We start from the raw sequence: 23,962 nt of genomic DNA, 5'->3' as shown, positions 1-23,962 counted from the left end.
ACAACAGCGTTCCCTGTAGATGTTCTCGATGGTGGGGTGGGTTTTGCCTGCGATGTCCTGGACTGTGTCCAGTACCTTTGCAGGGCTTTACAGTCAGCAGTATTGGTGTTGCCATACCAGACCAGGATTCAGCCGGTCAGTACACTTTCCACTGCATATCTGTAGAAATTTGCCAGGGTTTCTGATGTCATACCAAACCTCTGCAAACTCCCAAGGAAGTAGAAAGTGGTGCTTTCTTCATGGTGCCGTTTGGGTGTTGCGTCCAGGAAAGATCCTCTGAAATGGTAACGCCCAAGAACATAAATTTACTCACCCTCTCCACCTCTGATCCCCCAATGATCACTGGATCATACACCTCTGGTTTTTCCTTCCTGAAGTCAACAATCAGCTCCTTGGTTTTGGTGACATTCAGCACAAGGTTGTTGTTGGTGCACCCTTCAACCATGTTTGGCCAAAATGCTCATGTGAAATAGCTCTTACATTCGGATCAAAGAGTGCTCGTGACTCAGTCTCTGACAAATAAGAAGTACTATCCTGTACTAGTTAGATGGAGGGTAGTGTGTACTTCAAAAGTTATCTTGACCCTGTAAAAAGGAATCGATTAAGCTTTATGGACTTTTATCTATTTGAAAAGTTTGTCATAAAGGTTGAACTGATAATGATATGGAAATTGCTCTTGTTTTTGTCACATTTAATTGCAACTATAAGAGACCTGAGTGACACCACTTGGAGTGCTGGGACAGTGTTGTTCAAGTTCAGGTTTTTTTGTCATCTGATTGTACAAGTACAACCTGACGAAACAGCATTTTCCAGTGCAAAAACATGCAGACACCCATCCAGACATAGCACACATACAGATAAACAATACATGCGCAGGACAAATTATAAAAATAAATATTATTTAATAAATGGTTGCGTCTCGGATGGTTAGTGTGAGCAGTTCCTTTGGTCGTTCAGCATTCTCTCTGCCTGTGAGAAGAAGCTGTTCCTCAGCCTAGTGGTGCTGGCTCTGTTACTCCTATATCTCTTCCCTGATGGGAGCAGCTGAAAGATGCTGTGTGCAGGGTGGAAGGGGTCCTCAACCAATTTGCATGCCCTTTTCAGACATAGATCCCAGTATTCTCTGCATCAATTGTACCACACTATGATGCAGCCGGCCAGGATGCACTTGATAGATCTCTTGTAGAAGGTTGACATGACAGTGGCTGGTCGCATTTCCTATTTCAGTCGGTGTTGTGCCTCCCTGACAAGTGAGGGGATGCTGCATCTCCTCATCTCACATATCACGTTTTCAATCATCTCCCTGTCTGCTCTTTCCTCTGCCCATCCACCTCTCCAAGACCTCTGCTCCTTTCATTTCTGAGCAGGTCATCCCTGGGTTTTCCCCATTGGCTTTCCTTTCACAACCCACAGCTCTGAAGGACCTTTCCGCCAACTCCATTCCTCACTGCTTCTCTTCCTCTACAATCCTGAAACTCTCCCTCATTTGCCATAATACGGATCAGCATTGAATCTTCCCTCTATGGTAAAGTAAAGGCAAGTTAATGTTGCTTGTTCAGTAATATGGAGAATTAAAGATCACACTTATCCATACAATTTTGTTCGTGCTTAGTTATCTTTCCTTCCTGTAATCCTTTACCCTCTCAGTTCTGTTTTACCCAGTCCCTAATTCTTCCCATTTTATGGTCTATCTTTTTTTAAAAATTCTCGTTGCTGTAGAAACCAAGCTTTGATCATGAGGGCTGCCTTCCTGGAGTAAACAACCACCTTGTCAGCTGTTTCCATAGCGACTCAAAATTGGGTAGCATTGCAAATCCTGGGGTCATCTTACCCTCGTGTGTTCACATGGAACATGGCAAACCATGAGCGGACAAAAATGCCATAATGAGGATTTGTTTTAAGTAACTGCACTCTTTAAAATTCTGTGCCATCAGTCCTATTGTTATCCCAGAATCAATAGAAATCATCAGGTGGGACTGATCTTTGTGGCAGATGGGTCAGTGGCCAACATTTCTCCAAAGATCGACAGGTGACACCTTTTAAGTTGTCGCTGTCAAAATGAAAAGAGGAAGCTGACAAGAGAGCATTGGGGGGGGGGGGGGGGAAAGAAAAGGAATTGCATCAATTTAAGATGAGAAATCATTTATTGAAGGTAATTGGGCAGCTCCTCCACAAATTTGGAAGGAGCTTTTGGGGGGGGGGGGAGTTGAAAGGCACATTGTCCACCATGTTCTGTGTTCTGTACTTTCAGAGACCGTTCACAAATTCGCCCATGGACTGTCACTCCTCATTGCCCAGGCAAGCACCAGGCGAGCGGAGCAGCAGCACCAACAACGGGAGGGGCAGCCCCTCTGAATTCTCGGCACACCGCAGCACAGAGGGTATGACCATGATGATGATTAATATACGCCGAATTCAAGCTTTGAAGCAAGATGGCGTCCATCTTGGGAGGGATGATGGGACTCCAGCCATGAGTGGGCCAGGAGTGCCAAGCCAAATAACTTGGAGGGTTTGGGAGAAGGGAAGGAACCCCAATGATGTGCTCGTGGGTATAGGACAGAGACAAAGCTGATGGAACTTTGCTCTGTACGTGACAAAGGCTGGGGTGAGTAGATTGATACAAGGTGTTAGATTAAAAGTTGAACAATAATATCAGTGGTTACCAAGAGTCAATATGATTGTGATGTGGTGATACACAATTATGAGGAGGCTCATATCTAACTGTGATAGCCAGGGAAATTAAAATTAGTTGATTAACTAATTTGGGTTAATTTGTATGGAAATTCTTTTTTAAAGTGAATATAAACAATGGAGGACAAATGGTTAAAGTCCCACTTTGTTCACCAGTGTCTTTCTGGGGGAGGGGGGTGGGGGGGAGGAAATAAAATCAGTATTCCTTATCTCATCTGGTCAGATTTGGATTTTAGACAAAGTCAGTGTTGGATTGTTAAATAAAAAAACAATCTGCCGGGAGAACTCAGCAGGTTGAGCAGCATTGCTGGGAGAAGAAAGGATGGTCAATATTTGGGGCTGGAACCCTTCATTGAGAATGAGTGCAGAGGGGGAGTTGGGCAGCAGAATGAGCATGGGGTGGGAAGGATTGGGCAAGGGCCAAGTGGAGGTTGGTGGACAGGGAGAGGTAAAGAATGCTAAGACTTGTGTGGAGAACAGAGGCAGATAGGCGGTAGGTGCCAGACTAAAGCAGAGAGAGAGTGAGGCAAGGGAAAAACCGGGGCCTGGAAAAGGAAGATGAGTTGTGCAAGGTTGAGGTTGTAGAAGGCTTAGGTGGGGGGGAGGGGGTTGTCAGGGGGTCCATTCTTAACACCCTTCTGAAATGGGTTATCAATGCACTGGATTCAACAAATGGCTGTGTCAATGAATCCAGTGTCATGAATGGATTGTGTTAAATCAGTGTTGTCACCATTATACAATGCAACTTCTGACCACGTACAGGACACATTTATTCCATTACATGAATGTAGGATTATTGGATTTGACAGTCAGGGATTTTCCTTCTCTCAGAACTGCGTAATAATCTGATGCATCTGTTTTGGAACAGTTTTAGGACATGTGAAAAGAATCTTGTAATGTGGGACATTTCCCCCAGAGGGAACATGCTCTGCCCACACGTGGTCTCTGGTTCAGCTATCTTTTTGTTCTTCCTTTTTAATCTGTGAATGTCACTAACAAGATTGGCATTCATTGCCCGAGAGAAGGTGGTGGTGAGGTTGCCGACTGTAATGAAGATATGCCCATTGTGCGGTTACCTAGGGGAGTCCATGGATTAGATGGAGAAAAGTGAGGCAGCAATATATTTTCAAGTGGAGATGGTGTGTGTCTCTGAGGGTAACTGCCGGTGTTCCTGCACTGCTGCAATCTTGATAGCAGAGATCAAGGGTTATTTAATCTCCTGGTTGTAAGTATGCCAAAGATATTCTTTGTTCCTATATTGATTAAAATTCCAGGTCATGTTGCAACTCTACAAATCTCTGGTGAGACCATGTGGAGAGTATTGTGTTCAGTTCTGGTCATGTCATTATTAGGAAGGGTGCGGAAGCTATGGAAAAGGGTGCAGAGGAGATTTACCAGGATGTTGCCTGAACTGCAAATAAGTCATATGAGGCAAGGTTGAAAGAGCTTGGATTTTTCTCTTTGGAACAAAGAAGGATGAGAGGTGACATAATCAACATTTTGAGAGGCACAGATAAACTAGACAGTCGGCACCTTTTCCCCCAGGATGGGAGTAGCAAACACCAGAGGAAACATCTGTAGAAAGTGATTGGAGGAAAGTTTAGGGGAGATGGCAGGAGTACGTTTTTTTTTACACACAGAGTTGCGGGGGTGTGGAATCCATTGCCAGGAGAGGTGGTGGAGGCTGAAACAATAGGGACATTTAAGAGACTCTGAGACAGGTGCATGGATGTTAGAAAAATAGAGAGTTAGGAAGTGTTTTTTTTTGGTAGGAATATTTAGGTCGGCACAATATCATGGGCCAAAGGGCCTGTACTGTGCTGCATTGTTCTATGTTCTATCTTCTCCTTTGCCAGAAAATGCTGATCTCCCTCTTACCAAAGCCACTGGAGAACCTTGTGGTTTTGTGTAGTCTCTTCTCTGGCTTTTTTTTAAATGTAATGTTTCTAGTCCAGTTCAATACCCTAAATTGATTTATAAGCACATTGACAAAAAGTGAGCAAAGCAGAGTTGGGGACTGGCAGGGTAAGTGAAGGGGTATCTTAAGAGTTATAAAGACTGGGTGATTTCTGAGAGGATTCCAGAACATAGGATGTCAGGCAGTGATGAAACAGTTGTCAGTGGGAGTTGAAGGTGTTGAGATTGTGCGTGGCTGTGGAAGGATTTGAAACCAAAGAAGGGACTGCCAAGTTCAGGGACTTGGTGTGAGTCAGTGAACAGGATTTGGTGTGAGTCAGAGAAAGGACCCCAGGGTTTAGGCTGATCTCAAAGAATCCCAGCCTGCCAAATTCAAGTTCAGATCAGCCTGGATAAAAGATGAGCATGCATTTGGCCAGCTCTCAGCGCATTCGATCCATGATGTGACCTTGTGTCACGCAGGAATAATTAGATATTGTGGACCCAATACCCAAGCTCAGGGCCAGATTTATTTGAAGAGCGATGTCAGTGTGAGGTTTGACTGAGATGAACCAAGTGGAGGTGACACTCTGACCTTTCCACAATCACATGAAAGAACGGTTCATAATTGAGAAGTTACAGTCAGCTGAAGGCATAACTGCTATTTGACTGGGTGAAGAGAGCATAGTACAGCAGATGGGTTGGGTTCAGCTCCGAAACCCAGGATCCTGGCTTGTGTGTCTGCGTATCCCAGTTTATTTGCTTGTTGACATCGAGTATCGAATATAAATTTGTTCCACCAAAAATATTGTATGTGGGCAGCAGGGTTCGTGTAGCAACACTGTTACAGGGCCAGAGATCGAGGCTGGACCTGGCTTCTAATCTGGTGCTGTCTGTAAGGAGTTTGTACATTCTCCCCGTGTTTCCTCAGGGGGGGCTCCGGCTTCCTCCCACCATTTGTAATGTAATGGGGGTTGTAGGTTAATTGAGTGTAATTGTGTGGCACAGGCTCGTGGGCCGGAAGGGCCTGTTGCCTTGCTCTATGTTTAAATTTTTTTAAATTTAAAATTTGAATTAATGTTCTTCCTTCTTGCTACCAGGCAACCAGTATTCTGAAGGAGCAGAGATGAAAAATCACAAAAGGAAGCTAATTCAGGGGGAGGAAAATGACATCAACCTACCAAAGTTTCCAAGGATTGCCCATCACTCCAGCACCAGACTGGAAAATGGTCACATAAGGTTTCTACAAGGAACAGAACAAGCTAGAACAGAATCTCCATTGCCTGGACATAAAGACCCCAAAGGAGCAGAGGAGACAAGAAGGGTAGCACGTGATGGGAGTAGCCAATCTAAAACTTGTCAACGGGAGGAAGAAGCTGGAGGAAATCTGGCTGCCCAGGAGAATCTGACCAAGCACTATCGTAACGGCAAAGGAGAATCAAAGTTGAGTTGCTCCGGTTACGAAAAGAGATTGGTTCCGACTTCTCTGCCAGGTGATGACAAAGCATCCCCCCATAGAAACAAAACAATGTTTCGGGATCATCTGGAGGATCTGGGGAGGTCAACACTGCTCTTTCCGATTCAGTCAATCAATAAGCCAAGAGCTGGAAACTGGAGAGACACTAACAGACTATTTATTGGGAAAGAAGGTCAAAAAATGGACATTCTCAATGACCCACTGCAATCTTCATTTGAATTTCAAGGATCCCAAGGTTCAAAGTTCAAATCAAAGGAATTGGTGGGCCTGGTCAATCGATCGGATTGCAATGAACCACCCGCGCACAAGGATGGGATCACTGCAGATGCACTTTGTAAAATTTCAACTTCTGACAACGGTCAGAAATTCAGCTTTCAGCATCCTTCACCCAAAGCCAATAATGCTGATGCATCAAAGAAGACCTTGGGGTCGAACAGGAGGGACCCTTCCCCTCTGTACAATGGGTCTGGGGTTCTGGAGTCCACATGGCACCCATTCTACTCTGCACCTGTGTCTGGTGAAATTTCAGGACCTCAACTTGTTTCTTATGTGACTGCAGGAGCAGGGTCAAGCACTTATTCACATTTACACGCTCATTTCCCACATTTCCTCAGTGGTAGCCTGCCCATTGCACATCAGTCACCTCTCTCATCCCTGCTGTCCCTCCATCCTCAGCTCGACTCGACGTATGGCGGCGGTCTTGGGCCGGTGGCCTCCACTTACAGTTGCTACCACCCAAAGCATCTCCAAGCTTCCAGCCGGGCCCAATTAACTGCAGCCTATGGGCCCCTCAGCCTCTATCCCACAATGTGGCAAAATGTGAACGTTGATGTGCACTCAGGGTCAAGGTTACCGGCTGCTCATCAGGGCTATTTGAACGGAGAACCCACTTTCAATTTGGTTGGTACTGTTACTTGTACACTATGACGATTAAGCAAGCTTTAGTAACCATAATTAACAGAAACTGTTTGAGTATAGTAAATCATGGTTACAGTTTGAGCTAAATTTATAACCAAAAGTAAGGAAGAAGGTGACTTTCATGAGTAAAAATATAGAACTGCTGTACAGAGGCCATTAAGGGATTTCATGGGGTTGTTTTTGGTGCTAGAATTCCAAAGTGAAATGTCAGTGCACTTTCTCGCCAAACAGTCTAATATTGTTCCCATTTCTTGTCTTCGTTGCATCCATCATAACTTCAGGACGTCACAAAGTGGCAGTTGCTTACTGTTGGGACAACACGGTTAGTGCAACGCTGTTACAGCGCCAGCGACCTGGGTTCAAACCTGGCGCTGTCTGCAAGGAGTTTGTATATTCTTCCCGTGTCTGGGAGGGTTCCTTCCAGGTGCTCCAGTTTCCTCCCACCCTTCAAAACTTACGGGGTTGTAGGGTAATTGGGTGGCACGGGCTGAAAGGGCCTGTTACAGTGCTGTACGCCTAAATTTAATTGTGGTGGCCAATATGGTAGTTCCCACAAAGTGGGAAGATAAACAACTAAATCCATTGACTGTGTTGTTGATCATCTGTTGGACCGGGTACCATGTCTGGTCTTCAAATTAGGCAGTGAGATCTCTTGCTTCCAGTCAGATGGAGGTTAGATTACCCTGGTGCCTAGATGTTGTCTACACCCAATTATCAAAATGTAGTACTATAACACCTAGACTCTGTGATTAACAAGGTGCAAATTAAATTTAAAGGTATACTTCCTGATAAATATCTGCAGATTTTGCTCCACACGTGGACATCGAGTAAGGTTGTGATTGGGCTCGGTTCTGCCACACCATCATTGAAAAGTCGAGTTCTCAAAAAAAAAAGTCGTTCTCCAGGGTAGAGTGGCCATGCCACACACCAGGCCTGTGAGGTGATGGCCATTACCAAAGGCTGAATGGCCCCTGGGTCTCTTCTTTTGCACAGAGAGAGATGATCCATTTGGTGGTGTTAAATGTGAACAATTTTAGGAGGATAGTTGGAGAGGGATGGTGCTCCTACTTGTAGGGAAGTGCAACTCCAAAAGCCAGCTATCTGGGATCATCTCCAGGCAGCCCATTGGGAATTCAGGAGCAGTGTTTTGGCCCAGAGTGGTGAGAATGTGGAATTCCTTCCCTCCCACAGTTAAAAGGCAGGTCATGGCAGGACACGGGCAAGGTGAATTGTAAGTGGTGCTGAGAATAATATAAATGCATTTACTGGAAAGCTGGTGAACCGCAGGAGCCAGAATGGATTAGAAAAATATTGATGTGGTTACAGTAAAGATGGAGAGGATAAAACATCATCAAAGACAACTTGGAATGAATGGCCTGTATATTCCGTGCACCCTTATTGAGCACAAGGCAGCAGAGGAGCCATTGCTTTGAAAGAGACTTTGCAGGGGTGGGGAGGAGAGAGGTGGGTGTACTTTTCTAACTCGCTTGCACTAGGAAACAATTTTTTTTCAAAAGGGTTGCTTCCTGAAAATAAATTGGGGATTATGATAGGCAACTTCAAGCCGAACATAAAAATGGGTGGTGTGGCTGGCAAAGGGATTAGTACAACGCCTTTACGGCGGCAGCAATCAGGACAGGAGTTCAAAACCTGCACTGTCTATAAGAAGTTTGTACATTCTCTCTGTGTGTCTGCGTGGGTTTTCCCCAGGGGCTCTGGTTTCTTTCCTCCCACAATTGGAAATGTACTGGGGGTGTAGGTTAATTAGGTGTAAATTGGGTGGCACACACTCATGGGCCAAAATGGCCTGTTATCATGCTGTATTAAAATTTAAATTAGCTGTATCATGTAGAAAGTTGGAGAAACATTAGATTAACTTTTATTGAACTTGGGATGTTTAATCGCATAATGATGCTGACACATTGAGTTAGTTCAACTGACCTAAAAATGTTTTGCCGCTGATTTTCATTTGCACTCAGCATCTGATGCCTCTCGTGTCAATGTCCAACAATAGTCAGCCAGCATTGATGGATTCCGGTTGCCCTGATACCACTTTTCCACGGTCGCAATGTCCCGGTGGAAACCTTTCACTGTGTTCGCCATTGACGGCACCAGGATCAGCAGGGAAGAAGCCCAAATAAATGAATTTTCAATGACATCTGCACTTTTATGATTTTGTATGCTGGAAGTAGACTTAAAAAATGACAGGAAATCACAATAATAGGTTATATGTTTTTTTTTTTAAATGTTACGGTTATTTTCACAATCAGTAGCTAAAAGTCCATAAAATACACCCAAAAGTGTTCAGGAAGAAAAATCTTCATTGTCCAGTGTTATCAATGTTGCCCTTTTTGAACAAAGCAAAATTTATTGGAACCATAATGTACATTTTCTGTATTGAACAGGGCTTTCCCAACCCATGGTCTTACCATCAATCTCAGAAAAATATTGCCGATCACCAACCAGAGGTGGGCCAGTATTCCAGCGCCAAGGAGCTTGCAGCATCTTCAGGACCGAAAGGAAATTCCACTTATGTTTACAAAGGGTATGTATAATTTTTGTTCCATTAACTCAGTCCCACTTAAATACTGTGCACGCACGTCCCTTTTTAGGGTATGGAGTCAATGTAATTATTTGGATAATAGCCAATTTTTGAGGACTTCTGTAATTGATGTGTGCCTAGTCAACTGGAAAGCCAATTAAGCACTCCAATTAATGCTCCTCACTATTGGCCAGCTGTTCCATAGGAGAGTGAACTGACTTCACACAAGCATTATCGTAGTACCATGCACTAGAGCACTGCAAAAATGTCACCAAGTGAATTAACCATCAACCTTTTTTAACTTATAGAGATGTCAATGGAACAAGAATGTACGGGGATTTTTTACATCCCTTTCCACATGGTTTCGAGAAAGTTGAAGTCCAAAATGTTTCGTGTTGCAAAGTTGGCATCCAGCCAATTCCAGCGGAGCATCTGTACAAGGAGGTTTCCTTCAAACAGGATCTGGATAACGACGGCCCCGCTGAGGCACACAGTGGTAAAAGAGGCAACCCAAGGATGACAGCAGAGGTGCGAAATGAGAAGCCCCTCTCCCTGGTCTTGAGGAGTGAGCAGAAGAACCAATCTGGAGACCCTACTCTGGTATCTCCAAGTGTTAGGCCAGCTGCAAGGAGTAAAGAATTATCCACACCTTCCTCAGGTTTCACCTTGTCAAGTTGTTCTCCTGAACTTTCCAGGCAGCTGGGCCCTACCTTCCAACACCAGCATCTCATCGTGGATGAGAACCAAAGGGGTCTAAAATTGGAAGAAACATCCTTGTACTCTGCTGTTAATGGTACCCATCTACAATATCCTCCCTTTCATAGAACAAGAGAGACTGGGCCGAAGGTGAAAGATCAGTCCATTCAGTACCAAGTCCCACCCACATTGCTTCCAGTTAATTCATCTGATAACAAAAATAACTTTGGAGATGTGAGTCATGGACACTTGGAACAGAAAAATGATGTCCCTAAGGTCTTGGCCTCGCCTCCCTCAATTGCTACATCTATGGAGACCCACCATCCCAATCAACTCCCCTTGATGATGCCATTGTCTAAGTCTCCTGATGCATTGAAAACTTTGACACTGGATATTTCAGACAAAGATCCCAACGCGAGTTCCAAACATGGAAGACTGGAATCTGAGAAGGCCAAGCATCTCTTTGGCATGCATCACAATGTTTTTGTTCATAATCCAGTAGCTTCGACACCCTGCCTTCCAGCTATTGAGACGCAAATTGCACTTGTACCACAGATGGAATTGGGTGGGACAATAAAGCACGGCACAGGCTCAACAATTGCTCGAAGTGACCACAGACATCAAGAGACTAACACTAACTGTAGTCCTTCCAATGAAGAGTGTTGCCCCAGCTCACCGACCCCCATGGCAAGGAGTCGGAGTTTAGCTGAATATAGTTATAATTCATCTCCCTCAAAAGGAGGAGTAAATCCCAAAATAATTTTGCAGGTCAACACTGCTCCTGATTACTACACACCCAAAAAGTACAAGGCAGCAAGGACAGCCACCCCTTGTCCCATCAAAGTCGCCAATGAGGGCCTGACTTCTGCTGGGGAAATGCAAGCTGTCAATGTGAACAGGGACACAAGTTCACCAAAAGTTCCCTTGGCCAATGCTTCCCCTGCCAAGCCCGCATCTGTTCAAGACCCTTTCAGTTCAAGTCCATCTTTGCAGTCTAACCCACACAATTACCACACAAAGCTGAAGAAGGCTTGGCTCACGAGGCATTCCGAGCAAGACACCATGAGGGACCAGCAAGGAAGTGGAGTGAATGGGACCACTGCGGGGCAGACTGTTCCCAATGGTCAAGGGCCGGAGCTTACAGCCCTGGTTAGCAATCTAAAGCAGCCAGAGGAGAATGAGAGGGCCCTGGCAACCAAGAGAAACTATGACAGCGAACGGAGCAACTTGCTGGAGACCAGACACCGGCACAGGGCAAGGCGAGAAGCCAAGCTCAGCAAAGGAGTGTCAGGCCAAGACATGGAGGAGAATGCCATGCAAAACAAGGTAAAGGAAGAAGACAACCCAATTGAAACCAGAGAAGTGGAGAATGAAAGCATCAACAGGCAGAATGGTAAGATGGCTTCCCTTAATACAGAGAAAGATTCCACTCAGCGCGACTGGTCAATTCCTCTCCCTTTGCTCCACACACAGGAACTTCGTCCAACAAATGCAATCACGCCTTTTATCCCACTCTCCGATAACACAGGACAACAAAATTCTTTAAAAGGTTTGCTTCCTGAAAACAAATTGGGGATTATGATGGATAACTTCAAGCTGAACATAAAGATAATTTCACATTTGCTGTATCACATAGGAAGTTGGAGGAACATTACATGAATTCTGATTGAATTTAGCATGTTTAATCGCATAATGATGCTAACACGTTGCATTAGTTCAGTGGTTTTCAAACTGCCCCCTAAACTCACTTTCCACTTTAAGTAATCCCAATGTCATCGGCGCTCTGCGATGAGTAAGGGATTGCTTAAGGTGGGATGTGAGTGGGAAGGGAAGGTTGAGAACCACTGCTCTAGTCCCCATTGTTACTGAAATATTTTGCTTGAGAAAAACTGTCACTGGCCCATTTCCTTTGGAGTTATGAAACCATGCACATAACGAGTCAATGAGGTACGATTAAAACAGTGGTTCTCAACCTTCCCACTCACAACCCACCTTAAGTAATCCCTTACTAATCACAGAGCACTTATGGCATGGGGATTACTTAAGGTGGGATGTGAGTTTAGGTGGGCAGTTTGAAAACTGACCTAAACATGTTTTGCTGCTGATTTTCACTTTGTACTCAGCATCTGATGCCTCTCAGGTCAGTGTCCAACAATAGTCGGCCAGCAGTTGCCTTGATGCCACTTTTCCATGGTGGCAGTGTCCTGGTGAAACCTTTCACCATGTTCGTTACTGGCCACACCAAAAACAGCCGGGAAGAATTCCAAGTGCAAATGGGGAAAATGAATTTTCAATCTCATGTTGCACTTCATGGTTTTGTATGGTTGAAGTGGACATAAAATATGACTGGAAATCACAAAAAAGAGGTCCTATCTAAAATATGGTACAGGATAGGAAAAATTTAAGGTGACTTATGATCAGTGGCCCAAAGCCCATAAAATAAACCCTTAAGTGTTCAGGAAGCAAAATCTTTATTGTCCAGTGAACTAATAAGCAAGTGAAGAAATGGTGAAGGAAGTGAATTCATCCTGTCATGATGAAACGGTGAAGGAAGTGAATTCATCCTGTCACGATGAAATGGTGAAGGAAGTGAATTCATCCTGTCACGATGAAATGCTGAAGGAAGTGAATTCATCCTGTCACGATGAAACGCTGAAGGAAGTGAATTCATCCTGTCACGATGAAACGCTGATGGAAGTGAATTCATCCTGTCACGATGAAACGCTGAAGGAAGTGAATTCATCCTGTCACGATGAAACGCTGAAGGAAGTGAATTCATCCTGTCATGATGAAATGCTGAAGGAAATCATCCTGTCACGATGAAATGGTGAAGGAAGTGAATTCATCCTGTCACGATGAAATGCTGAAGGAAGTGAATTCATCCTGTCACGATGAAATGCTGAAGGAAGTGAATTCATCCTGTCATGATGAAACGCTGAAGGAAGTGAATTCATCCTGTCACGATGAAATGCTGAAGGAAGTGAATTCATCCTGTCACGATGAAATGGTGAAGGAAGTGAATTCATCCTGTCACGATGAAATGCTGAAGGAAGTGAATTCATCCTGTCACGATGAAATGCTGAAGGAAGTGAATTCATCCTGTCACGATGAAACGCTGAAGGAAGTGAATTCATCCTGTCACGATGAAATGGTGAAGGAAGTGAATTCATCCTGTCATGATGAAATGCTGAAGGAAATCATCCTGTCACGATGAAATGGTGAAGGAAGTGAATTCATCCTGTCACGATGAAATTTTGAAGGAAGTGAATTCATCCTGTCACGATGAAATGGTGAAGGAAGTTAATTCATCCTGTCATGTGCACTAAATGCAAAATATTGTTTGGACACTGAGTACTGCTTTGGAAGTTGCTTTTATTGAACTCGGTGGCACAGAATTTCAGAAGCAGAACTCGGTGAACAAACAGTAATATATCTATGTGTTTAACTGACTTTTCTCCAATAGGCTTGTCTTGCTTGAGGGCCTTGAATTATTGCATTGAGGAGAACACAGGTTAATTCTGTAGGGTTGGTCTGACATTGCCAAAAGCTATTTTGTTTGTACTCTCAGATGATGAATTAGCCTCACCGAAAGATTCTTCTCTGCCTTTCATCGTGACAGGATGAATTCACTTCCTTCAGCATTTCATCGTGAAGTGGATCACTTCACTGATCTATTTCATAATCCGATCTCCTTGTCACAACTAAAGTGGGGAGTGTACAGAGATGAGTTTGTCCCATTTAAACAACATAATCTTGATCCCAAACTATTAATTTAATAGAAATGGTGGCATTCCTACTGACATTGAGTGTGGAAATTAAACTTATTTTTATTTTTAATCATTTCAAAAATGTGGAATTGTTGCTCTTGCTGATGTTTCCATATTGTCTGTCTTGGATTTGGTGCAGATCAGTTGGAAGCACCCAGCTCCAAAGAGGCCTTGAAGCCAACAACCCTCAAGAGTTCTGGGGAATCTTTTCTCCAGGACGTCCCATGCACGGAGCTGTTTACGAACATCCCTCGCTGCCGCGATTGCTGGCCAAGTCGGAGCAGGAAGGGGCAAGAATCGCCTCCATTGTCCTGCTCTTGCAGGTTCATGAATCTCCGCAGGTATCTCACATCCAGGAGCGGCATGGGAGTGCAGGAGGTGATGGGGATGGGACACTGGGAAACCAGTAGTTTTATTCAATATGATATGCTCACTCATGACCTCTTTCCACCAGACCACACCCAATCATGTCTGTGCTTTCATCACCAAATTTATTTGCACTGTAAGAATAGCATGTCGTACTTCTATCATTCCCAAGTCTCTCTCGGCGATATTAAAGCATGTGCTGACCAAAGAAGTGGGTTGCAATGAACATCTTTTGAGGAACAAAAAGAAGATGAGTTGCAGGAAATTTCGAAGTGTAGGGTCTTGGCAGCTGAACGTTCAGCTACCAACTGGAAAGCGAATTGTCTCCGATATCGTAATTGGAGAAGCACAGTGGTCTCTGGGGATATAAAAGATTATAGAAGATGGGAGAGGAAAGCATTGGAGGTATTCAAATGCAAAGGTGAGAATTTGAAATAAAAATAGGAAATTCCCAGCCCATCAGGCAGTATCTGTAGATGGAGAAATAATGTTTTAGGTTGGTGAGCTTCCATTGGAACCAGGAGAAGTTAGAAAACAATGTGTTTTAAATAGAATTATCATCAGGTGATACTGAAACGCAAGCGTCGGCTGAGAGGGCAATGGAATCTTGTTATTCGTAGCTCTTGTCTGGAAGAGGCGTAAATGGAAGGACGCGAATAGGGGTGAGAAAAGGAACAGTGCTGGAACTGAGACATAAAACATTGCAAGCCTGACCTGTCATGCCGAGAATGCACTGTAGGTCGGGCAGCATCTGTGGAGGGCTTGACGGTTCAGGGTGATGACCCATTATCAGAAGGGGTCAGTTCAGATTTACAGTGGTAAGGGCTTTTCATTTGTGGTGCCACCAGGAAAGTTCAGCAGGCATGGAGTTAATGGGCTCTGGATGTGAACCATCCCAGGCTGAGGTGGAGAGGCTTCTGGACTATTGGGAATCGAGGGTTATGGGGATCAGAAAAATTTGTCATAAACACAAATACAATGGAAATTTTGCTCGCTGCAGCGACACGGGTTTGTAAAATACACTAGCAATAAATCAACCATGTGCCTCAAGAAAACAAATGTGAAAGGATGGTTAGTGAAAAATTCATAGTGGCAGTGGTGTAAAGAGTGTGCTGTGTCGGCATCTTTGGTGGTTCTAGAGTGGTGTTGTAGTTAGGGTAATACGCAGATGTTGGGGAAGAAAATTATTCTTCAACCAAGAAATCTAGACTTCAGGCCTTCTGATAGGTAGAGGTGTAGGTGCCACAAGACTCGCACCTCCAGGTTCAGGAACAGCTGCTCCCCCTCCACCATCAGACTCCTCAACAACAAACTCATTTAAGGGGGGGGAGTCACGTGATGGAGTAGTGGCCGGACGGTGAACTCCAGCCCTCTCCAGAAAAGTCGGGAAAAACAAAGGAAAACACAAAGGCACAGAAATAAAAGTTACAGAAAAGTGAGTATAAAGGTGGAAAGAAGATGGCGACAAAAAAAGAAAAATCGAAAGCAACGGTAAGAAGAGAGGAAGAGAAGACAAAGGAGGAAAAAGGTGAAGGCTTTACCTGTCCGAAGAGGCCCGCTGCGGAGAGAGAAACCCGCTCCCTCAGGTTGGTAAATAATGGACTACAAAAATGGCTCGCAGAGCCGAGTAAAAGTGCGCAACCGCGCATGCGCGATGCGAATGAAAAAAAACACACCGACGGGAGGGGGGACCAGCTGGGGAGTCGATCTCCACAGCCGGCAACGACAGCTGCAGAACACCTGCAGCAAGAAGAGACCACAGAAGACAATAGAAACAAGAAAGAAGAGGAAAGGGCAACAAAGAAACAACAGATGGTCAACCCAGAGGAAGAGGAAGAGTACAGGGAAATAGAAGAAGAAAAGAAAGGCAAGATAAAGGATATACTTGCTCTTATTAAAGGATACATGGAGTCATTTAAAGAATGGCAAACACAGGAATTTAAGGATTTAAGAAAAAGAATAAACAACACAGAAGAGAAAATAAATAAAATGGAGATGACCTTAACAGAAATGGGAAAGAAAATGGACAAGATGGAAGAGCGGGCAGTAGCAGCAGAAATGGAGGTAGAAGACTTAAAAAAGAAATTGGAGAAATCTAATAAAAAAACTAAAGAGACACAAGAACTACTAGCTCAAAAAATAGATACAATGGAAAACCATAACAGAAGAAATAACATAAAGATAGTGGGCCTTAAGGAAGATGAAGAAGGCAAGAATATGAGGGAGTTTATAAAAGAGTGGATCCCTAAGACCCTAGGATGTCCAGAACTACAGCAAGAAATGGAAATAGAAAGGGCACATAGAGTATTGGCCTCTAAACCACAACCACAACAAAAACCAAGATCTATTGTAGTAAAATTCCTAAGATATACTACAAGAGAAAAGGTACTGGAGAAGACAATGGAAAAAGTAAGAGAGGGCAACAAACCACTGGAGTATAAAGGGCAAAAAATCTTCATTTATCCAGATATAAGTTTTGAACTCCTAAAGAAGAGAAAAGAGTTCAATACAGCAAAGGCGATTTTATGGAAGAAAGGGTATAAATTTATACTAAAGCATCCAGCGGTATTGAAAATATTTATTCCAGGACAACAAAACAGACTATTCTCGGATCCAGAAGAAGCACGAAAATTTGCAGAACAATTACAAAAATAGACTGAGGGAGGAAGACGGGTAATGAGAGTTAAAAGGATCACGATTGATATGTATGTGGGTAAAGACAAAAATAGACTGAGGGATGAAGACGGGTAATGAGAGTAAAAATGATCACGATTGATATGTATGCGGGTAAAGAGGTATAAGAGTGAATAGAGACAATGAGCATACATGAATGTATCTGTACTTAGAGGAAAATATAGATAGTATAGACAAGAATTAATAAGGGAAGGTAATGGAATAGAGAGAATAAGGAGGGAATTAAAAGAGTGACCTTTGTGACATATGAAAAGTGAAATCTTTTCTGGGGGAGGTGGGGTGGGGGGAAATAGCGGTCACTGCAAAATCAGTTGACGCTTGCGAGTGGATTCGCAAATCCAAATGGAGAGGGGAGATGTGGTTGTCCGACAAGGGATAAAGGACAACTCAGGAGGTGAAGGGGAGATTGGGGATAAATAAGATAGAAATAGGAGAATAAGAAAAATGTTGGATGTTGTAGGAATGTTGTCTTATAAAGAGTTGAAAATAAGAAAACAGAAATGGAAAAGGAGGAAAGGTAATGATGGAAAAACGGAAAGAGAAGATAAACAAAATATAAAATATAAAAGGGCTACGCTGAACTATATGTCTTTAAATATTAATGGAATACATAACCAAATTAAAAGGAAGAAACTACCAAATTTAAATGAATAAATGTATTCCATTAGAAAAAAATAACATATAGGTTAAGAAATAATATTGAAATAGGAGCTTTACATTAAATACAATAGCGAAAACCTACCGGGGACAAACATTACCTAAGTTGATGGAAGGAAAAGGAAAGAAAAGAATGGACTCAGTAGAATTTCTGGTGTAATTTTGTTGAATGACAACATTGTCTGACTGGCTTAATGCAACCTAGATTGTATACCTAAAATGGATGAGGGGGGGGTGGGGGGGGTGGTTTGGGAGGAGGGAGGGGTGGGGGAGAAAAAGTCACTGTATATGTGTGAAAAAGAAATAGTGTATATCATGGCTAATGTGATTTATGGTGTGAAAAATAAAAAATTTAATAAAAAAAAACTCATTTAAGGACTGACTTTTGCACTTTATTAATTTATTTTCCCCTCGGTATTGCAGTTTGTTTACATTTCTTTATTTGTTTACATGTGTACGTTGAGTACAGTTTTTTTTTGCACTGCCAATAAGTGGTCATTCTTCCTCGCCCGCAGGGCGAAGAATCTCAGGGTTGTTTGTGATGTCATGTTTGTACTCAGGCAATAAATCTGAAATCTGTGTGAGGATGGGATTGAGAAGAGGCTGGGACCTGTAAAGTAAAAATGAACGTGATCTTGTTCGGCAGAGCGGCTCGAGAGGCAGAGTGGGCTTAATTTTCTGCTGTTCCTTTAGTTTGTTATGTTCTGCCACACTATTGATGACGCCAGCTAAGACCTGATGCGGTCTGTTGTTTGTGCAGCCCCTGTAACTGTGATGATGGAAAAGATCTTCCCATTGCCTCAGTATTGCAGGCCACCTGCCCTTGGCTTAAGCTAGGTATCTTCTGGCACAGCCCCCACCGCCGTACGTTGGTGTGAGCTCAAGACCAAATAGGCCACGGCACTTCGCAGCTACTGAGGCATTATGACCAAGACTCTTGAGCTACCAAAAGTGGCAGAGTGATCAAAGATGGCAACATTTAGAACTATTTCAGTGACCCTTGGCGCAGCGCCAGTTAAAGCACTTGATTGTTTATATTTTTATAAATTGCATTAAAATACTAAAAAGAAATCCACACACTTAAAATTCAACTCAAGACATTGAAACAAAGATGCCAGCCGCTCCATAGAACACTACAGCCCAGAAAACAGGCCATTCGGTCCTTCTAGTCTGTGCTGAAACATTATTTCGCTAGTCCTCCTGACCTGCACCTAGTCCATAACCCTCCACACCTCTCCCATCCATGTATCGATCCAATTTATTCTTAAAACTTGAGTGAGCCCACATTTTACCATGTCAGATGGCAACTCATTCCACACTCCCACCACTCACTGAGTTAAGAAGTCCCTCTAATGTTCCCCCTAAACCTTTCACCCAAAAGCCATGTCCTCTCGTATTTGTCCCTCCTAAGTGGAAAGAGCCTACTGGCATTTGCTCTGTCTATACCCCTCATAATTTTGTAAACCTCTATCAAATCTTCCGTTATTCTTCTACTCTCCAAGGAATAACCTGTTTAATCTTTCCCTGTAACTCAACTCCTGAAGGCCCGACAACATCCTAGTAAATCTTCTCTGCACTCTTTCAATCCTACTCATATCCTCCCTGAAGTTTGGTGACCAGAAATGCACACAATACTCCAAATTTGGCCTCATCAATGTCTTAAACAACCTCACCATAACATCTCAACTCCTGGACTCAATACTTTGATTTATGAAGGCCAAGATGCCATAGGCTTTCTTTACAACCCAACCTACCTGTGACACTACTTTCAGAGAATTATATATCAGTGTTCCCAGATCCCGTTGCTCCCAGCAACCTGAGATTGCTGCTCCCTGATTTAATTGGGGGTGCATGTCCCAGCCTGGGAGCTGTGAAGAATACGCTCTCCCTTCAAATACTACAAGGACCCCACTGCAGGTCACACTTTGGTTTGCTCTGGGGCCTGGCCAAGTTAGCCATTCATGGGTCCAGGCAGAGGGCAGTGGAGGGTTCGACCTGGGCTGATTGCCTGCCCATTGTCCGGGGTTACATCCGTGCCCCTGTCTCCCCGGAGAAGGAACATGCGGTGTCCACAGGAGCGATTGGGGATTTCTGAGACCAGTGGGTGACCTGCCTCGAATCTGTTCCAGATGGTGGTGATTGTATTATAATTTGAACGTGTAACTGAAATGAGATTTCTTGTAATCACTGAATAAACAACCTTTGTAAAAGGAAAAGGCACATTGCAGCAGCTCATGGGGAAAGTAGAGGACCACCTCGGCCCGACACCAGCACTGGAGTTCTGCAAGTGGAAAAAATGCCTTTCTTAGCAGTGTTTATTTTCCCAAAAAGATTTATTGAAGATTCAGATTTCAGATTAAAGGAGGCGATGTGTAGATACAATATGATACCTTTATTGTCATTTAAGACCAGACTGTAAAACAGTACACAGTAAAAAGCGAGATAACATTCCTCCAATACTACCTACACATCACGCGATTACACAAAAACAAGTAATACTATCTTTTATTGGGCGGCACAGTTAGCCCAGCAGTTAGCATGATGCTTTTACAGCATCAGCGACCTGCATTTGAATCCAGCACTGTCTGTATGTTCCCCCATGTCTGCGTGGGTCTTTTTCCCCCCCCCCCCCCGGGGGCTCCGGTTTCCTCCCACCCTCCACAGCGTGCGAGGTTGCAGGTTGATTTGGGTGTAATTGGGCGGCATGGGTTAAAGTGTTAATGTCTGCCCGTGGCATGAAAGGATATGGGGAGAAGGCCAGGCAGTGGGGCTGAGTGAGATAGCAAACCAGCTCATGAATGAATGGTGGGGTGGTCTCAATGGGCTGAATGGCCTACTTCTGCTCCTATATCCTATTGTCTAAGTGGCCAGAATTGGCTTCTACCATGCTGTAAATAATTTTTAATAATTCAGGCCTGTTTTGTTCCTATTGCTTCAGTCAGCGAGTGGAGGAATTTGTGTTTAAATTAAAGTAACTTTAGATAGATCATTATCTATTGGAATTGCCTGTGATTGACTGCAGTAGAGATTTCCATGAGGAGTTTCTAGAGGACTGGTGGTACTGGAGGGATGGGGTCTGTCACTGGAGAAACAGGCCTGCAGCCAAGCATCACTTCACTCTGTGCAACCAAGAAGTTGTCCGTGTACATCCTCACTCTCCCTTTCTGTTGTCAGGCTGTCCATTGGTCGGAATGGGGGTCTGAAGGTTGAAGGCTTCTCCACAGAGGACCAACTCATTGAAGAATCCCCGCTGGAGTCATCCATCTGTGCAAGAGAGACCGGCCTGGATTCTGACACCTCAGCCTACATCTTGGGACACGTGAGCGACCTATTTTGCAACCTCATGCTGTCTGAGCAAGGACTGCTGAAGGGGATTGGCCAAAGCTACAATGGTAAGTAAGTCTGGGTCAGAAAGGGTCATAAATTAAGTTCATGCGGAGGTGAAACGGTGGCAAATCTCACCTCTTTGTTGGAGAAACATGCCAATATCATGTAGCAAGAGATGGCAGCTTGTATCCTTGCCAAATCTCTCTCGCAGAACCCTGTCTCTGCCTCTCCTCATGTCCTTTAACACTGGGCAACGCCAGACGCTTGAGTGCTGCCTCCCTGTGCACCATGCATCCACATCAAGAGACCATGCAGCAGCGAGCTTTTTGAACTTGCAGGTAGGAAGAAGATCCCTGAGTACTTGCCCTGCTAGCCACCAGGACAGACTGGGCAGCAACTGCAGAAACGGTTCTAGCACAGGAGGCAATTTGGCCCATCTAGCCAGAACTGGTTCTGGTTCCATTTTCCCACTCAGCCCCCCTCCCCGGGCCCCACCAAAACCCAGCAGGTTTTTGGCATGGGGTGGCATGGTTAGCCCAATGCTGTTTCAACACCAGCGACCCCGGTTCGAATCCAGCGCTGTCTGTAAGGCACTGTTTGACATTCCCTTCAAAACATACAGGGGTGGTAGGTTAATTGGGTGTATTTGGGCGGCTCGTGGGCCGGAAGGGCCCGTAACTGTGCTGTGTGTCTAAATTTAAATTTACATTTTTGAATGAATTACCGGTACTTAATCCAGTCCCCTCAATATGATGAAGGTCGTCACCAAAAGCACCAGGTGCAAGAGAACCAATTCCTAAACTGGCGGCGCTCCCAGAGCTGCTGCAATGGCAGCTGTGATGTACTCAGACAGCAGCGACAGAAATTTGCCAGGACTTTGTTATATCTAAAATAATATTTAGATATGACGTAATAATAATAATATCATTGATGATATAATAACACCCTATCGAACTTATCTAAACTTAATCCCCAACAATGCAAGTGATAGTGTGTGGGGGTACAGGGGGAGAGTGCGTGCGTGTATGTGTGTGGGGAAATACCTAAACCATTACAGCTTTGGCACAATTCTGGAAAGTTATTCCAAAGTCATTCTTAGACATCCAGTATTGACATTGATGCAAAGAAAGGATAGAAACTAGAAGTGGAAGAGGCCAGGTGACAGACTGCAGAAAATTCACAAAATTTTGACGAGTTACTTCCCCACCGAATGTCCTTCCAGATGAGCGGTGGTCACAGCTCCCCTTTGCCTCTTCTAGGGGAACCAAAACGAGTGACTTCCACAATACTTCCAGAACCCAGACGTCCAAAGTGACCTTCGCAATGGTCACGATCCAAATGCAATACTTCCTCGACTTCCAAAAACCCAAATAGACGTCAACCAAAGTGACCTTTCCTTTAGTCCCAGTGGGATTCAATAATTCCCCTTCAAAATGATCACGGAGCTGATCAAAATCCTCCTGATAGGGAGAAATTGTCCTTCTCCACATGGCCACTCCAGCACAGTATTCCTTCAGAGAGCTACTGCTAAAATGGCCCTGATCAGTGAATAGTTTCTTTAATATGTTGTTCACATGAATTTCTGCACCTGTTTCCCTGGAACACTTTCACTCTCTTCAGAAGGTGTGAAATGAGTACACACTATCCCAGTCTGCTGTCAGCCACAGTCCTCTCCAAACCTTACAGCTTGATTTGTTGGCTCTTAAAGTGGCAGTCCCACTAAAATGGGATCATGTAATACAGCACTGCCTCTGGTGCCTCTGTCTCTGGCAGCGAAGTCTCGATGCTCCCCCACAAGGTCCAACTGCCCAGTCTGACTTCTGTCAGCTCAGTACAAGGCTTATACAGTCTGTTAAAGGATCCAAAAGTAGTTTATTTCCAAATCCTGTGACCGTGATGTCTGGGCCCAAGATGGTGGTGCCTGTGATCAGCAGTGGCTCGAGGGGTTGAAGACTCCAAGGAACCAGTAAACTGGCGCAGGGCACCAGTAACCGGGAAGAACAGCCTGGGTTTGAGAAGAAGCTGAGGAGACGACCCCTAGGATGGTGACCATGGCGGCGGACCAGTGAGGGGCTCTGCAACTGAAGGACACACGGGCTGTCGGTGACTCGTGAGGAACCCACATAGGATGTGGGCTGCTGGCATCTGTGGTCAAAGGGCTCACGCCAGGTTGCACACTGCTGGAGACTGGCCTGAGACTGGCTGAAAAGGGGTACCAGGTTTCAGAGCCAGGATATGAGAGGGTGCCAAATATGCAGAAGGCTTCCTGACCAAGTCGGATTTGGAGCTTGGATTGCTGTTGGTTTGGACTGAAGTCTGTGGCAACGCTGGAGGTGAATCCATGGACACTGGAGGACTTTCTTTTGCTTCTCTTTCTCTGATGCACCAGGCAATTTCTGCTGACAGCTAATTTTGTGTGCCTTATGGACAGACTGAAGGAAATTTAGTGTAATATTGCATTCACTGTTTTATTACATGACTATAAAGAGACATGTAATATTACATTTTCTGAGTTATTACATAGCAATAAAAGAATCTCAAATCTATTCACCCTAGTATGGAAATGTATTGCCATTCCTTCATCCTTGCTGGGTCAAGATCCTGAAACCCCCACCCACTCCACAGCACTGTTGGAGTCCCTTCATGAGAAGGACAACAAGGTGGCTCAGACTGCCTTCTCAAGGACACTTGCCAGCTATGCCCAAATCCTGAACATTGGGGGAAAAAACGTCAGCTGTACTCCTAAACAGGAAAGATGTCAATAAGATAGAATGAATGCAGAGAAGATTTTACTAGGATGTTGCCCGAACTTCAGGAACTGAGTTACAGGGAAAGGTTAGGGCTTTATTCCCTGGAATGTACAAAATTACAAGGGGTGTAGACCAAGTCAATGGAACTAGGCTTTTTCCCACTGAGGGTAGATGAGAAACA

The 23,962-nt window shown here is 44.3% G+C and overlaps 1 protein-coding gene across 1 annotated transcript in view; it reads left to right on the top strand.

Moving 5' to 3' along the window:
* Positions 1–23,962, top strand: part of LOC138754152 (probable JmjC domain-containing histone demethylation protein 2C) — a 107,362-nt gene that overhangs the window by 48,420 nt on the left and 34,980 nt on the right. Inside the window, exons 3-8 of the mRNA XM_069918016.1 lie at positions 2,252–2,381; positions 5,688–6,964; positions 9,388–9,527; positions 9,833–11,613; positions 14,127–14,328; positions 20,879–21,096. Coding sequence (XP_069774117.1) covers positions 2,252–2,381; positions 5,688–6,964; positions 9,388–9,527; positions 9,833–11,613; positions 14,127–14,328; positions 20,879–21,096 — 3,748 coding nt within the window. The remainder of the gene's footprint in view (positions 1–2,251; positions 2,382–5,687; positions 6,965–9,387; positions 9,528–9,832; positions 11,614–14,126; positions 14,329–20,878; positions 21,097–23,962) is intronic.

This window comes from Narcine bancroftii, chromosome 2, assembly GCF_036971445.1.
Source record: "Narcine bancroftii isolate sNarBan1 chromosome 2, sNarBan1.hap1, whole genome shotgun sequence".
NCBI classification, from domain to species: domain Eukaryota; kingdom Metazoa; phylum Chordata; class Chondrichthyes; order Torpediniformes; family Narcinidae; genus Narcine; species Narcine bancroftii.
This window is presented reverse-complemented; position numbering and strand designations above follow the sequence as displayed.